We start from the raw sequence: 17,326 nt of genomic DNA, 5'->3' as shown, positions 1-17,326 counted from the left end.
CTTTTTGCGTGGCCGAAGGTCGGAGATAAGTACCCACCGCCCGGCTCCTTTCGGGGGAGGAGGGAGGTAACCTCGGGCCCGCAGCGCGGGTGGGGACTTGCCCAGGCCTGCGGGGACCAGCGTGGGTGGGGACTGGCGAAAGCTGAGTGAGCTCCCGCCTCGGCGGCCCGGCGGGAACCAAGGGGCGTTGGTAGGGCTGGGAGGAGAGCGTGGGCTGGGTGTTGTCCGGCGGGCCCGGTGTCCGCTCCACAAAACCTGCTGCGTCTGGAGAGCACCAGGGTGCATGGTGCCCGCCGGAGGGCGCCCTAATTGAGTAGCTTAGTACAAAGGGCACCAACCTCTCTCCCCCAGGCTGCTTGGCCCTTTACTAGTTCTAGTGGGCTGGCTTTATTGGTGGGGCGATTGAAAAATTGGTCAAGTGTTGTCCGGCGGGCCCGGTGTCCGCTCCACAAAACCTGCTGCGTCTGGAGAGCACCAGGGTGCATGGTGCCCGCCGGAGGGCGCCCTAATTGAGTAGCAGAGTACAAAGGGCACCAACCTCTCTCCCCCAGGCTGCTTGGCCCTTTACTAGTTCTAGTGGGCTGGCTTTATTGGTGGGGCGATTGAAAAATTGGTCAAGAATGCAGGTCCTGTGCATGTAAGTACATAACCCCCCCCCCCGCTTTCTTTTTTCCGCGGCAGCCACAAGCTTGTCAGTCAACGCATGAAGAGCAGCCTGATTGTTTTGTCCTGGGAAATAGCAACCCTGCCAAATACACCTGCTTACCTGGGACAGAGGTAAACTATTTTTCTGGTTGATATCCTCAAATTTTAAGAAAAATGACCCAATTTTCTTAGGCCCAGAACCTTTCGAAACTGAACTGTATATTTCCCACCTGTTTTCCCATCTGGTGGTCTTTGTTCCTTTCATATTTTGGCAAAATTCAGAAAAATAGAATTTATACTTGTCAGTTTTTTGTGTGGTAGTTGTTTCAAATGTATTATATCCAGATATTTACGTTGGAAGGGAAGAAAGAGGCTTCAGCAGCAGTTTTTTCCTCTCGTGCCTGGTGAATTGCCAGGCTGCTGGGCCTTGTATAATAGGGTTGTGTTTTCTATGACTCTAGAGCTCTTTATACATTTGGCTTTTTAAATGCAGAATTTAATTTATATAGGCACTCCTTCCAGTAGAACTTGAAGGATCTGTTCATTAACTGGTTATATTTTATTACACAACCAGAAGATACATTATTATTAAAATATATTTGGTGCTAGGGATTGAACCTAGGGCCTTGCACATGCTAGGCAAGTGCTCTGCTGGTCACTTAAACCCCATCACCAGAAGATAACATTTCTTCAGTCTTTCCTACCTGTCCCTAAAAATACTTTTTTTGTTGGTGGGGGGAATCACTTGACTTACTAAAAACCTGCCTGCTAAGACCTTCCATAATATTAAGTTGTTCTTTTGTTCTTGTGCATTTTTGATAGGTTATTTGACCCTCCTCTTTATCGAAAGTTTTGTTCAGATATGCCCACTTTCATGAACTTTGTAGCTGAAACCCTTTGTAACATTTGCTTTGGATTCCCTGGAAATTACAGTTCTTAATACCCTCATTCTCTACATAATACCTTAAATGAGTATTTATAGTTTTCATAGTATGGTATACATGTGTAATTAAAAACCTTACATAATTTAGCAATTTACAACATTTTCACATAATATGAGGGAGTTAGTGTAAAAAAAATTTCTCACTTTATGAAGGGTAAATAGTGCTTGAACCTTGGTACGTATTGAGTAGGTTATGTGCTTTCCCCTTCACTGGCATGTCTTACAGCCTAATTTGTTTATAAAAAAAAATCAAATCATAGAATTTTAGAAGAGCTATGATTAAACTCCATTTTATGAGGATACTGATTTTATTTTTTAGATGCTGGAGATTGAGCCCAGAGCCTTGAGCATATGAAATACATGCTGCACCACTGAGCTACATCCCTACCCTTTAGAATACTGGATCAGATAGTGCTAAGGTCTAAGAATTGGAGAACTCAGGTTCTGTTCCTAGCTGTGTATAGTTGAGAGGTCTTCACAGGGAGGAAGGGCCAGTATTTTTAAAATTAGGTGTTTAGCTAGATGAGTTTAAGTGCAGCACTTTTTTCATTCCTAACCCTTTTATCATCTTTTCTTAAGATACATATCGGTAATTTGCAGATGCATACTAATATTCAGTGCTTTAAACTATTTTATATTTTAAAGTCAGGTAAGTATAGTAAGTGTCTTGTTCTTAGTTTTTTTACTAAGTTCTATAAAAGTATGATTTTGTTGCATGAAGAGGGGAGGTGCTCATACATGATTTGATTTTTTTAAAAAATTCAAACATTGGGGTAGGGGATTTAGCTCAGTGGTATTACGCCTGCTTTGCAAGTGCAAGGTCCTGAGTTCAATCCCTGGTACCAAAAAAAACAAAAACAAAACAAAATATTCCAATGTATGATAGGCTTTTGGTTTAGTACAACTTAGCATAATTTATGAAATTATGTCTGTGAAATAAGTTTCAGTATTTACCATCTAGTTACCTGATAATTTAGGTACTCTTGAAATTCCTAAATTTGAAGATTCTTCAAGGAAAGATGGAAGTTTAGTTTAAATCTAAAATAAGGGGTTTAGGGTGTGGTGCAGTGGTAGAGTGCTTGCCCTAACATGCCTGAAGCCTGGGGAGATTTTTAAGCTACAAAGCCTAATTTATTGGCTTTTTCTTTTTCTTTGCTAATATGAACTGAAAGAAAGCAAAGATAACATTTTCAAAAACTATGATAAGTAATAGGAATCCTTTTTTAAAAAAAATTAATAGATATTGTTATGGCTTTTATTTAGATGTCCTCCCCAAAAGCCTAATGTGTTCATAGGTGGGGCTTTTGGAAAATGACTGGGTCTAGGCTGTGTGAATATGGATAAAGGACATGATACTGGGATTAAAGGTGTGTGATACTAAATTATTCCACTGATTAGAGTTAGCATATTTCTGGGTGAGGCTGAATGGATTTCCTGAAGACAAAAGCCTCATCCTGGGTGTGGATGGGTAGCACCACCCAAAAGGCTTATAGCCTGGATGGGATGAAAGGGAAAAGTAGGCTTGCTGATTGCTGCTGCTTGCTGCTTCACTTTCTCCTACTTGCTATGCTGTGAAATATTTCTTCTCTGAGATACCCCTCTGCCATGTCACTCTGCCTTGGAGCCAGGCAACTATGGACTGAGACCTCTACAAACTGTGAGGTTAAATAAATTTTTCATCTTTTAACTTTTGGGTTTTGGGTATTTTGTCTCAGTGACAAGAAAAGTAACCAAGACAGATGTCTTAAGGAGAATATTAATTAAAGAGAGTATTATATTTAAGAGTGATTTTATGAGTGAATAAGCTGGGCACTGTGGTACATACCTGTAATCTTAATTGCTTTAATCTTACTGCTTGGAAGGCTGAGGCAGGAGGATTACATGTGCAGGGCCAGCTTGGACTACATACAGAGACCTTGTCTGAAAAAAACATTATGAGCACTTTTATAGTGCATTTGTTTGGGGCTGGTCATTTAAAAATTTAAAAATTGTGAGAGACTAATACATACCTACTGTTTTATGACTCATTTCCTGTGTATTAGTTTTTTACATTTTTAATTTGGTATTTATAATTCTTATTTGTAGAAGTGCTTCTATACTCAAACAGTATAAAATTGATAAAAAAATTTTTGTAGTCTTGGCTGGATAGCTTGATAGTTTAAAAATCTCTGGTACTAGCCGGGCGTTGTGGCGCACGCCTGTAATCCCAGCACTTGGGAGGCTAAGGCAGGAGGATCGCTGAGTTCGAGATCAGCCTGGGCTACATAGTGAGTTCCAGGTCAGTCTCAACTACATAGTGAGACCCTGTCTCAAAAAAAAAAAAAAATTCTCTGGTACTGGTAAGCAGTTATGCATTCATCAAAAATAGAACTGTACATTCTACTGAATTTTATTGTATATAATTTAAAAACTATTAAAAACAAGTATGGTAGGAAAATGAGGTTGACTTCTATGAGGTGGTAGACAACTAATATATAGCTATTTTAATTGTTGCTATGAAATGGGAAATTTCTAATTTGGAAGAAATAGATTTGTTTGCCTCAAAATTGAGACCTTTATTTAGAAACATAACTATCTTTTAAATTATATATAAGTCAAGATTTGTAAGTGGTATTGCTAAAAATGGAACAAGAGGGACGTTGTAATTTTGATGCATTTTTTTTGCAAGCGCAAGGACCCGAGTTCAATCCCTGGTACCAAAAAAAAGAGAGAGAGAGAGACTTTTCAAGTAGTATTTTTCCTCTGTGGTTCATTTTAAGAGCTGTAAGTTGAATATGACTTTGGGGTGACTGTTACTTTCTTATGTGTGACATTTCCCTTTTGGCTTTTGGTAATACTTGATTGCCTTAAATTTCTTCTTGACCCTGTTAAGAATATACTTCATTTTCTTTAAAGATTTCTTTCCCTTGGGTGGACTTTTACCTAAGCATGATTTGTAAATAAGCATTGGTGACTTGAAAAATACTAGTTCACTGTGTTATGCAGATCTCTAAAGTTTTTACTTACTCTATTGTGCAGTATTCCCTTCCAGTAAAATAGCTTTCATATTTATTAATTTATTTCTTATCTAAGAGAATGTCTTAAAAGTGGGAAGCTGTCAAGCTTATAATGGGAGATGTTTTCCAAAATTCTAATTTCATATGAAAACCCAACTTTTTTCATTGGCAAAAAATACTGTCATTTTTTTCCCCTTGAAGCAGCACAACTGACTTTATTCATTTTGGAGAAAATATCTGTCAGATAACCTAAATCTGAATAGCTAGTTTGTCATGTGTGCCTTCAAGTAAAAATGGTATTCCATAAAAAAGGCAGCTGGTTTATCTTGCAACTCAGTCACATAAGTACTTTTGCTCCAGACACCATCTGCTGGTAGGCAGAAGTGCTTTTATATGTACCTCTTGTCACATAAAATATTTAAAAGATATGCACACAAGCTTCGAGATTCAACAAAATGAATAGTTTTTGCTGCTTCATCAAAGATATTTTCAAATGAAACTGGCGCCCCTCACCCCACTTAGTGTGGTGGTGAAGAATGTGTTGGTACACTTTACTGCTTCTTACTGCCTTGCTCCTGTTAAGCCTCCAACAGTATCTACCCAGCAGTGCTTTTATACTGTTGATGCAAATGTGAGCAAGGTACAAAATTATGAATGTGATTGTGACCTCATGGATCCCTAAAAGGAGACAGCCAGGTTTCTGCCCATTATATTTGAGAATTGAGGCTGAGAATGATACAGGATGGCTTGGATTGCTGTTTTGGTAGTTCAAAAATCCACCACCCAAAAATTCATTTAATTTTCTAGTCAAGAGTGAATTGCAACTTTCATGCTTTGTACAAGTGATTTTAATACCTGTGATCTAGTCTTTGAGAGATAGAAAAATGTGCCAAATCCTGGTAAGTTTATATGAGAGTACATGCTTAGCTTTATATTTTGGTGCCTCTTTTAAATAGCATACTATTTTACATTTGTGGGCCCAAAGTAAAGAGCTCATTCTATTACAAACACTGAGCAGCTTTGTTTCTGATAGCTAGTAGTCAGCTCTCTGTTTTAAAACAATCAGTTGAGTCCTGCTGGTTCAACTTGCACTTGTCCTACTCTTAACCCTGTCTTAGCCAAAGACTGCTATGGGGAAGTCCACACAACGGCCCTTTATTAATGTGGAGCAAGTTCTCATCCTCCCGAAGCCTGCTGTGGTGTGCATTCCCTTCCCACATTTCTCACTTCCTTTGTTTGGCTGGTTATTTCAGATTATCTTAATGTGAAGATAGCTTCTAATTATTATACAGTCCTACTGGAGGGGATTCCTGGAATAAAATAAAATGTTTTTTTCTCTGTGGTAGGATGTGATGGAGCTGCTTGAAGAAGACCTCACATGTCCAATTTGCTGCAGTCTGTTTGATGATCCTCGAGTTTTGCCTTGCTCACACAACTTCTGCAAAAAATGCTTAGAAGGTCTTCTAGAAGGGAATGTGCGGAATTCTTTATGGAGACCATCTCCATTCAAGTGCCCTACGTGCCGTAAAGAAACTTCAGCTACTGGAGTTAATAGCCTGCAGGTTAATTACGCCTTGAAGGGTATTGTGGAGAAGTACAACAAAATCAAGATCTCTCCCAAAATGCCAGTGTGCAAAGGACACTTAGGGCAGCCTCTCAACATTTTTTGCTTAACTGATATGCAGCTGATTTGTGGAATCTGCGCTACTCGTGGTGAGCACACCAAGCACGTCTTCTGTTCTATTGAAGATGCCTATGTTCAGGAAAGGGATGCTTTTGAGTCCCTCATTCAGAGTTTTGAGACCTGGCATCGGGGAGATGCTCTTTCTCGCTTAGATACCTTGGAAAGTAGCAAGAGGAAATCCCTACAGCTACTGACTAAAGATTCTGATAAAGTGAAGGAGTTTTTTGAGAAACTACAACATACATTAGATCAAAAGAAAAATGAAATCCTGTCTGACTTTGAGACCATGAAACTTGCAGTTATGCAAGCATATGACCCTGAGATCAACAAACTCAACACAATCTTGCAGGAGCAACGAATGGCCTTTAACATTGCAGAGGCTTTCAAAGATGTGTCAGAACCCATCGTATTTCTACAACAGATGCAGGAGTTCAGGGAGAAAATCAAAGTAATCAAGGAAACTCCCTTACCTCCCTCTAATTTGCCCACAAGCCCTTTTATGAAAAACTTTGATACCAGTCAGTGGGAGGATATTAAACTAGTAGATGTGGACAAACTTTATTTGCCTCAAGACACTGGCACATTGATTAGCAAGATTCCCCCGAACTTCTGTCTGTTACTTGTGATAGTCCTTCTGCTTGGCCTCCTCATTTTCTTTGGTCCTACCATATTCCTAGAATGGTCTTTATTTGATGAATTGGCAACTTGGAAAGACCATCTTTCAAACTTCAGTTCTTATCTGACTAAAACAGCTGATTTTGTAGAACAGTCAGTTTTTTACTGGGAAGAAATGTTAGATGGGTTTTTCTTTTTCAGTGAAAGAGTCAAGAATTTTACCTTGGTGGTGCTGAATAACGTGGCAGAATTTGTGTGCAAATATAAACTATTATAACATCTCAACTATGTAGTTCTCTGCTTTTTAATAGAAATTGTTAGAGAACAGAGGAGTAATTCAGAATTTGGGCAAGATTCCAGACAGGTATTTTTCTCCAAAAGTATTCCTTTCAAAAATAATGTCCCATATACACTGAACTAATTAGGTAGCATAAAAATATAGTAGTATAGACCTGAACCTTTTTCCTTTCTAAAGAGTGCTTTTAAAATAAATACCCCTTGCCCCATGTTGCTGTGTTTTTTCTGTGATAAAAATTGGAGGTGAAAAAAAGTGGAGGTAAGCATGTCTATAGTCCCAGCCACTGGAGGCAGAGGATCTCTAGTGCCCAGGAATTCAGGACCAACATGGGTAACTCTATCACAAGACATAGAAGACAAAGGGAGAAGAGAGAATATCTGATCTAGTATTCAACTGACGAGGTAGGACACCTAGTAGTGATTGTTCAGGCATGCAGTGAAGACTAGTCTTATGAAGCAACTTTTTTGGGACAGTGAACATTCTTTTTAAAAACAATGTGAATAGATTGGATTTCTAAGGCTTTATAGAGGGTTGATTCTCACCAAAATATAAATTTTATGTAATCAAAAATGACTTTTTTTTCTGGTAAGTTTACATTCCCCCCACCCCCCACCCCCCAGGATAGAGATTGAAACTTATCATTTTCTCCTTTGTTTTGTAAATTTTTCACCAAAGGTGATAAACTGTGTAAGTGTTGAGTGGCTTTGTGAAGGTGAAAGTTTCTTAAAAAAAGAAGACCCAACACCTGCCAGCAGGAATAGGAAAGCCACCTTTATACTGGCAGCTAAGTGTTGTGGTTTTATTTTAAATAATCCGCAGTGGGCTGGGGATTTAGCTCAGTGGCACCGTGTACAAGGTCCTGAGTTCAATCCCTGGACTGCCGCCCCCCCCAAAAGCAACATTTACAACCAAACCACTTGCTTCCAGAATTTGAGGTGTAGTAAGACTAATTTGACAGATGAAATTGTCAGCTATTATAAAATACAGAGTGACCAGTGAACACTGATTGCTGTCCTATCTGCTCACATGAGATAAAGATGCTCACAGAATAAAAATAATTTTCTAAATTTGCTTAGAATTAAGACGAAAAACAAAACAACCTTAGGAACTACTTTGTGTCTTGGAAAAGACCTTCATTTGAAAGCCTATTAAGTGGAGTAGAATTTCAGAGAAAAGAATGTCTTTAATCCTTGAGGAGGAGGTAAGCAAGGGGTGGGAAGTGGCAAATAAATTCAAAGTACAGGGGAAATTTCCTCATAGTGATGAGAAGTCAAAAGCTGCTAGGTGAGATAATGGCTGCCTCATTACTAACAAATTATTTGTGATTTAGCCACGAAATTGTTAAGGAAACCATCAGAAGTTTAGATAATGTTTCTCTGTAAATCTTAGCTCTGCTGTGAAGATTCATAGTAGATAAGTCTGGGGAGACAAAATGCTTTTTTCCCGGTAATTTTTTTTTTCAATATAAGATATCAGGGCACCATGGAGATGTTTCAGTTTAATATTTTTTGTTTGACACATGGCCTCACACATGCTAAACATGAACCTTACTACTGAGCCACACCTCTAGCCCAAGAATATAGTACAAGGATCTGACATCAGTCAAGATATATTGACAGTTTCCTAGTTAAACTATTCAGTTTCATATATTGATTTTTGGTTTTGTATCCTGCAAGTTCCTAAGCAACTCAAATCTGCAAACAGCTATGGATACACTGTGTGTCCTACAGTGGTTGTGTAGCAGTCTAGGTCTTGGAGAGCTTTGTTGTTCTCCCCTCCCTGCCATTTCTTAAGCATGTATAAGCAGCAGCATTTATAGTAATTGGTTTGTAGACTCTAATTTGAAGCTAGGCAAAAGTTATCAGGAACTGGTCACTTTGAACATGGGAGGGAACATATTCACAACAAGGCTTTGGACCATAAAGCATTTTCCTGCCTTGGTTGGCACAAATGTTAGATGGCAGATGGAGAATTCAAGATGGTGACCAGATTTTTGTGGACAGAGATGGTGTTTTATTTAGTTTCATCTTAGTTTTTTGAGAACTAACCAACTGTTGTTACCCACCACCTCTCAGATTATTTTAGGCTTCAGAGAGATGCTCTTTTCCATGAACTCTATTTGAATTCTTAAACCAGCACCTGCTGCAGCTGAGACTTGTCTTGAAGGTGCATTTCCCAAGCCAAAACACTCAAACTCTTTGCAGTGTTTGACTCTTGCAGCAAAATAATTGAGATGCTAACTGGGAGGATTACAGTGTTTACTGAGCAACCTGCAGTATCTACTTGCAGCAGTGACTCCCATCTCAGATGATCTTATTCCTGTTGCCTCCATAAAGACTTTCTTACCATGACCTGGTTTTCTGTTGTGGCTCTGACAGCACTGCTGAAAAACAGATGGAATCAGGTATTTTGTACTTTGAAGTATGTTTTTACTATTCCAGTTGCTACTATTTTGCCTTATAACTGAAAGTCCCTCATGCCTAAAACTTTTTGGAAAAAGTTTATTCACATTAATGTTTTATGGTAACCTGTGAAGTTGAGTTAGAATGACTAAATATTTCCTTAACCTGGACACTTTTCAGAATAAAAGGGGACAATAGGAATTACGTGGGATAATAGGAATAAACCAAGCAAGGCTGCCTAGAGAAAACTGGCACAGTGGTTGTCCAGGTTATAATAATTTTATAGACTTTATTCTGTTGCTAATGATTGGGCTTAGAAAGTTTTTCAGATATTATTGGCTTATTTATAGGAATGGCTCAGTTTCTCCTAATTTCCTTATACACTATATTCTCCTAGTGCTTATAATTTGAACACTGATTTTTTTCTTCAGGGAGAAAAATATTGTTAAATATCCTTAAAGGAAGATATATTACTAGGCAAATTTGGTGTCCTGTTACATTCTTGGCTCTTAACTCAAAAAGTTGGGATAAGCTGTCAGTATGTTAAAGATAGCTGTTCTTGAGTCAATTACTCACTTTCTCCCTCTGTTGTTCTTGGCTGGATCCTAAGGCTGATTTCCACCTTTCCTCACTCCCATGAAAAATGTCTTAAGGCTGTTCTACCATTATTTTGCCAATTGTGAATGCTAGTTTTAATTTTTAGGAGGAAAAAAAAGCTTGCATGTGTTTGATACTCATTTAAAATAAACACTTTTATAATGGTAAACATATGTTAGAATACTTGCTAAATGAGCAGTAGTCTTCAGAAAGGATGCCATGTCTACCTTTCCCACAACACACCCCTTGGTCTTGTTTACTAAATGGTAAACACTGGGCAGTACGAACATACATATATTATACTTATTAAAGTATCCTTTTAAAGTTGAAATGTCATTTTGGGAAATGGGAGCCAAATTAATAGGCTGATTATGAAGAAAATTTAAAGACCTGATCTTTTTCTCAGACTTTTAATTCGGTGCACAGCTTTAGAGAGGGATACTTAAAGGAAAAATGACCCAATTATTTGATAAAGGATCAGGCATAGTGGTGCACACCTACTACACTTCAACACTTTGGAAGGTTCAAAGTCAGCCTGGGCTACCTTGACAAAGAGACTGTCTTAAAAGAAATAAAAGATAAAGTGATTATGACCTCTCTTCAGATCCCCTTTCAAAAAGTTAGAAACCCAGGAGAAAACAATGTCATTGGTTTATTTATTTTTGGTACCAGGGATCGAACTCAGGTCCTTGAGCTTTCGAGGCAGGCGGCAGAACCATTGAGCTACATCCCCAGCCCAGTGTCACTGATTTTAAGAAGAAAAATACTAGATTAAAAAAAAAAATCATAGCTAAATGTGCTTTAAAAACTGCATTTGGATACATTAACTGTGGTGTGTGTTTAGCTGGGAATCAAACCCAGGGCTTTGTGCCTGCTAGGAAGGCAGTCTTATCACTGAACTACCTACCTTGCCCTAATAGTAATTTTGAAAACATTAGAAACTGAAATTGGACTGTTATTGTGTATACACAGTGTCAAATGGTTTCCTGTTAAGTGCTGTTATAGAAACAATTTTTTAAAAATCTTAATATGAGAAAGGCATTATAATTAAACTTCAACAAATAATTTTTATTTTTTCAGTACCATATGATATTCTTTTTAGTTGTTTTAAAATCAAATTTTTATATTCTGTGTCTATAATTTTTTTATATTATGCTGGTTTCAAAGTACAGGTTATCTTAATGAAGTGACAGTATGGGGATCTATGGTGATTGGGTGAAAAGTTTGGTGTTAAAAGGCCCATACTACAGCCTAATTAGCAGTATTTTAAGGTTTTGCTCACTCCCTGGTCTGAATCTATTCATGTGTTTTTGGAAAGTGGGATGTGGTGGAGTAAGCCTGAAGTGGTCCTAATAATTTAATGTATTATCATCTAGCTAATGCACTATGCCCACCAGTTCGATTTATCACTCTGCGGTCTTGTTAACCTAGGATTTGCTCATTTATTATCATTTAATTTCATAGTGCTAGAAATATTGGGCCAGCATCTTTCAGATGGTCATTTATGTGATAGCATGTTATCAAGCACAAGTTATAGTTATATGCTTCTAGAGTCTCTTTGGTAGCCTTTATTCTATCTGGCCTCTCTTTAAGATGGATCAAAAAGAAAAATGTAGTTGCCTTTAAAAGTTTTTAGTGTGCACCCCCCCCCCACGGGATTGAACTCAGGACCTTGCACTTTTGAGGTAGGTGCAATGTCACTGAGCTAAATCCTCAGCCCGCCTTTAAAATTTTTAAAATAAAGGTCTGATATACTTCAGTGGTGTAATACCTGCCTAGGATGCTGCAGGACCTAGGTTCACTCTCCATCATTTGCATTTGTTTTAGTCCATTCTTTTTTGGTGCCTTGGAATCTTCTTGTTCAGTTTGGCTTCACAGGGAATCAGTGTACTTTCTTTTAAGTACATTCTACTTTGGTACACCTACTATTTACTATTTGTATATTAATTCTTTTGTGATATTCTACAACACTTTCTGATGTTTCCCAAGATCTGGACCTTGGGAAAAAATGATTAATTAATATTAAACATATATCAAGCAATAAACTTTTTTAGTAATGTGCTTTGTATTTTGATAATTCTTAGATTTTATTATTAATTGTCTTCTTTACCAAGAATGGGTTGCTAAATGTGTGGCACAATGACCATGCCATTGTGTTCATGATCATTAAAAGGGGATGTTCGTTCCCAAGCATCTTTTTGCCTTATAGACTATAGACAGTTTATGTTTTTACCTCAAACTAGATTAGATTTCTTTTCTTCACATTTCATAAACAGTGGGGGAATACAGATAACTTCCTTGATGGCAGATAAGGAAGGAGTTATATAGCTACACATCTATGCAGTTGTGTTATACTGACATTAAAGCCAACATATAGCCAGTCTGAAAAGTTCGGGAATTCTTTTTTTTTTTTCTGGTACCGGGGATTGAACTCGGGTCCTTGCGCTTGCAAGGCAGGCCACTGAACAGCTGAGCTAAATCCAGGGCCCAAAAAGAAAGAAATCTTGACATTTTATATCTGCAAAATTTTACCTGAGAAGTGGGTTTGGCAGGAATAAGTCACACAAAAAATCATGTCAGTGTTAACAACTGGTAAAATAAGATCTGTGGAAATTACTGTAAATGTACAAAGTATTCATTAAATTGATTAAATCAATTTGATCAATTAAATTGATTAAAAGTAGCAAATTATAAACTAAAATATTGAAAATAGCTAAATTATATAAAAAATTAGGCCAATTTAGTTTGATCAAATTACTTGCTCTGAAACATAATTTTTCAATTAAAATTTATCAATGTTGATTACATTCCTAAATGTGGAATTGAAATGACTTTGGAAATTGCATTAAGGTCTCTCTTTTCAGTATCCCAAATTACTGATTTGGATTTATATATGAAGTTTCAAAAAAGTCTGCTTGAAAAGTGTCTTTGTTGAAAGTTAGAAGTAAATTTATGTGTATTTGTGCTATTAAAGTGATGCTTTACAATTATACTTTTTGTATCTGTCCCCGGGTATGTTTCTATAAAACCTGATACCAATAATTGGCCAACAGAACAAATGTCCTTGGCTTAGTGATTGACAGTTTGTTAAAAGAAGGTTTTCATCTGGTTAATACTAGAACAATATCCTCTGAAGACAAAAATGAATGCTACAGCTTTGCAAGCATAAAAAAAGCTTTGAAGCCCTCACCATGAATAAAACAGGAATCCCAGAGACTATCATGACGCCAGAGCAACCTGAGAAAAGGAAATGAAGTCATTTCTCTTAAAGGGAATCTGCCATTTTCTTGTTTGAAAATCCTGTATTTGGAGCATATATGTTAGTCAAATCTGTACTCAACTTTTTGTCCTCATACTCTATCATGCCATCTCTGGGCAACTCGGCCCCAGTAGTACTTAAGCCACATCGAACTGCCTCCTGCTTTCTAAAAATCACTATACTTAGTGCTTTGGCATATGTTCCTTAACATCCAGTGCCTCTTTCCCTTTCAGAAATGGGCTGTAGAGTCAGAATGCTTATTTCTAATTTCTGCTCATTTATTAGTTATGTGATTTAGATAAGTCATTGAAAATCTTTGTGTTTCAACATATTCACCTATTAGGGATAATAGAGATATCTCTCTCATAGGATATGTAGGGATTAAGGGATTCAAGTGTTCATGTTGGTGGCACATGATAGGCATTCACTAACTGTTAGTGATGAGGATGATGATGAAAATGGACAACCATTTTCAACTGCATCTCTTAAGTGAGACCTTGCTTTCTTCCTTTCTTAGGAATATTAATCAACTTTGTTGTTTTTGTGTTGCTGGGGATTGAACCCAGGGTCTCATACATGCCAAGCACATACTCTACTACTGATGTATACCCCTAGCCACCCTTCTGTATAGAATTATATATTGTCATAAAAGCAAGTTTTTCCTGAATATAAGCTTCAAAAGGTTTTAATATTACTGTGTGTAAAGTACTGTGCCAAACACTTGGTGAGAGCAATAACACTTTTTTAAGTAGTTAGTACCTAAATTTGGTGAAAAGCTTTAGAATAGCCTCTACCAACATTAAAATACACATATTCTTTGATTTAGTTTCTCTTCTAGGTGTTATATGTCATTTTAACTACTAGGATAAAATACCTAGAAAGAGAATCACTAAGTCAAACAGCACTAAACACTTTGCAGACAATAAAAAGTTAAATGGAAGCACTTAATACCATTTAAAAGTATATAATTAATTTATTCAAAAATATTTTTGATATTGATTATACTAGATTTTTAGGATTATAAAAAGATTAAGACAAAAATCTTTATTCTGGAGTAGCTTATATTCAAGTAAGAAACTGCATCAAAGTTCAACATGAAATGGGTATCTTATGATTCATATTATGAAGTATTATGCAGTCCATAAAAAGAATGAGACAGAGTTTATAAAGTAATAAGGAAGGACTGTCAAAATATGTTCCAAGTGGGGTAAAAAACCTCCAAGTACAAAACTGTATCATGTATAGTTTCTGTTTATGGAAAAAATATGAACATTTAAAAATAAATGCATAGAATTCAGCAATGATAGAAGTTAACTGTGGAGGGGGAACTGAGTGAGTGAGACTCAGGTAGGTATGGGAGGAAGATCTACTTTTCATGAGACAATATGGATGTATACCTATTTCTTAAAAAGCTATACCTGAAAATGTGTGTGAAGAGAAGTGGGAAGGCTCTTATGGCATGGGATGACCTATTGTTTCTCCTAGTGATACAGAGTTTACTCTAGCACTTAGTAATTAAGTTGAAATTTCTATTGGTTACTTACAGATTTTTGGTAAAAAAAAGATGTAAAATTCTTGACTGAAACGCTATAAGAATAAATTTTTTGTTTTGTTTTGTTTTTGGCAGCTTAACTCTTTCTGCAGAAAAGCCAAGTTAGCTGTTTTAGTTTTGGATATACTGTGTTTGGTCTACTTCTCTTGGTGACGTCATATGATAGAGCACAATATTTCTATTCTGATAAAATTTTGCCATTTATATAATTTAACTAGTTGAGTAAATCGGCATTGTTTAATTCTGTATGGTGCTTTGCTGATAAGACCATTAAAATTGATTAGTGATTAAAAAAGTACTGAAGTAAACAATGTTGTACCTGCAATTTGGCAAGGAATAATATAGGAAATGTTTAAACTGCTATTAATGTAAACTTAGTCATTTATATTTACAGGAAACAGGGGCTGGGGATTTAGCTCAGTGGTTTGGTGGCCTGCCTTGCAAGCACAAGGACCCAAGTTCAATCCCTGGTACCAAAAAAAAACAAAACAAAAAACATTTACAGGAAACAATTTTGAGATTAGAAATAAAATGTTCTCTTAAATGAGCTAATAGAAATATATTACCTATAGAAACATAATATACTTAACATTCAATTCATTAAATTTTTATGGGCATGGGACCAGGGATTTAGCCCAGTGGTTCTGCCACCTGCCTCGCAAGCACAAGGTCCCAAATTCAATCCCTGGTACCCCCACAAATAGTTATGGGCATGTACTATGTGCCAATACTATTCTCAACATTGTAGATCCTTCTTGCACAGAATAAAAACATTCTTGCCCCTGTAGGGCTTACCATAAATACGATTCATAATATTGACAATGAGTTTAAATTAAAACAGGTTTTTCAAATATTTTCTCAAATGTCATGAATTCATAGGTAGAGTTTTTTAGGAGATATCATGATTTTAAAAAATATATTCATTAGGGAGAGCAGGTAGAATTTATTTCAGAGGCTAATTCATCTGGAGATACATCTGTCAATATCATCTCAGTATGCCTCTTGTGTTCACTCCTAACTATATTAGTGCAACACTGTACCTGGGATGTTTAGACATGCAAAGAAATTAAGTCTTGTTTTGGAATGGAAGACAGGTAAATGGAGTTTGATGAAAAGAGGAATAGTTTATATGCACCACAGTCAAAAACAAAAATCCCAAAAGGGGGAAGAAAAAGGGTGAGGAGGGGGAAGAGTGGGGTGGAGAGAGGAGGAGAGAGAGCGGTTGATTGATTTTCATATGGACACCAGTTAACTTTTTTTATTTGGTGCTAGGGATCAAACTCAGGACCTCCTGCATGCTAGGCAAGAACTCTACCATTTAGCTATGTCCGCAGTCCTACCAATTAACTCTAACTTCTTGACTGACTTAATTTGTCTGTTTTATTTTTTTTTTCTGTTAAGTTTATTGGTACATTTAAAGCAAACAATAGTTACATTTATCATTGGGATCTTGTACCTTTACTTGATATGTCTTGGTTCTTATTTTTTCCCCATACCCCTCCCCTCCCTTCATCCCCTTCAGCCTTCCCTATTGTCTGTTTTAAGTTATAAGAAAATAATGACAAGCCCGTGTTGGCCAACTACACTGAAAACGTTGTTCTAGTAATCAGATGTCCAAATCATCACAGTGCCATTTTGTTGGTCCTAACAGTAATGTTGGGGCCTCCTCTATTCTCTCACTTGTGTTATGTTTGTTTCAATTTCTTTACATTACCAACAAGGACAAGGCAAGAAAGATTTTAACTTAGAATCCCCCCTTTTTTTTGTTTAATTGAGAGAGTCTTGCTACGTAGTTCAGGTTGATCTTGAACTCACTATATAGCTATCCCAGGCTGGTAGCAAACTCAAGGCAATCTTCCTGCCTCAGCCTCTCAAGTGCTGGGATTATAGGCATACACCACCACATTCAGCTTAGTTTGGGATTTCTGAAACAGTAATTTATAAGGGATTGGAAGTACTTCATAGAAAGATTTTCTGAAAAGGAAATCTAGTGCTAAATGCACTCTTGAATATATGTCATAATTACACAGAGTTCTTAGGAAATGGTAAAGTTGGAATAAATTCAAGCTGTGTTTAAAATACACCTGAAATCTGGATCTTGAAGTAGTATATAATGGTTGAGGGAAACAAGTGTGAGAAATTTATGGTTTAGAACAGTGATGGCAAACCTTTTAGAGCTTTCAGTGATATCAAACAGCACACAAACCATAGGTTGGCCACTACTAGTTTAGGGAATCATCTATTTCTAACTTCCTTGCATACCATTTACATCTAATAAACTTCTGCTTTTTTTATAAGCCTTTGTTCTGATTCTCTAAAATAATAGAAATAGTTA

The 17,326-nt window shown here is 36.9% G+C and overlaps 3 protein-coding genes across 7 annotated transcripts in view; 2 read left to right on the top strand and 1 right to left on the bottom strand.

The window, feature by feature from the left end:
- Trim13 (tripartite motif containing 13) overlaps positions 1-7,793 on the top strand; it is a 60,509-nt gene extending 52,716 nt beyond the window's left edge. For 3 of the 5 annotated variants that reach the window (XM_033759973.1, XM_010636961.3, XM_019209412.2), the window contains exons 2-3: positions 682-777; positions 5,931-7,793. In XM_033759973.1, coding sequence (XP_033615864.1) covers positions 5,937-7,160 — 1,224 coding nt within the window. In that variant the 5' untranslated portion in view covers positions 682-777; positions 5,931-5,936 and the 3' untranslated portion in view covers positions 7,161-7,793. Of the gene's footprint in view, positions 1-6; positions 67-681; positions 778-5,930 lie in introns of those variants that run through there. The other 2 variants (XM_010636962.2, XM_010636963.3) reach the window with 2 other exon arrangements.
- Spryd7 (SPRY domain containing 7) overlaps positions 1-17,326 on the bottom strand; it is a gene marked incomplete at its 5' end in the record, with an annotated part of 92,842 nt that overhangs the window by 74,633 nt on the left and 883 nt on the right. The gene's annotated exons all lie outside the window — the stretch shown is intronic.
- Kcnrg (potassium channel regulator) lies at positions 7,508-13,933 on the top strand. The gene is given in 11 exon segments (XM_010637108.2): positions 7,508-7,511; positions 8,976-9,120; positions 9,122-9,210; positions 9,213-9,245; positions 9,248-9,292; positions 9,295-9,373; positions 9,375-9,475; positions 9,478-9,576; positions 13,189-13,218; positions 13,221-13,348; positions 13,351-13,933. Coding segments are annotated over 11 exon segments (837 nt in total). The 3' UTR covers positions 13,435-13,933.

The sequence above is a fragment of the Fukomys damarensis genome, unplaced genomic scaffold, assembly GCF_012274545.1.
Source record: "Fukomys damarensis isolate Sample0158 unplaced genomic scaffold, DMR_v1.0_HiC HiC_scaffold_38, whole genome shotgun sequence".
Classification (NCBI taxonomy): Eukaryota; Metazoa; Chordata; class Mammalia; order Rodentia; family Bathyergidae; genus Fukomys; species Fukomys damarensis.
The sequence above is the reverse complement of the archived record's forward strand: the minus strand, read 5'-3'. Positions and strand labels throughout refer to the sequence as shown.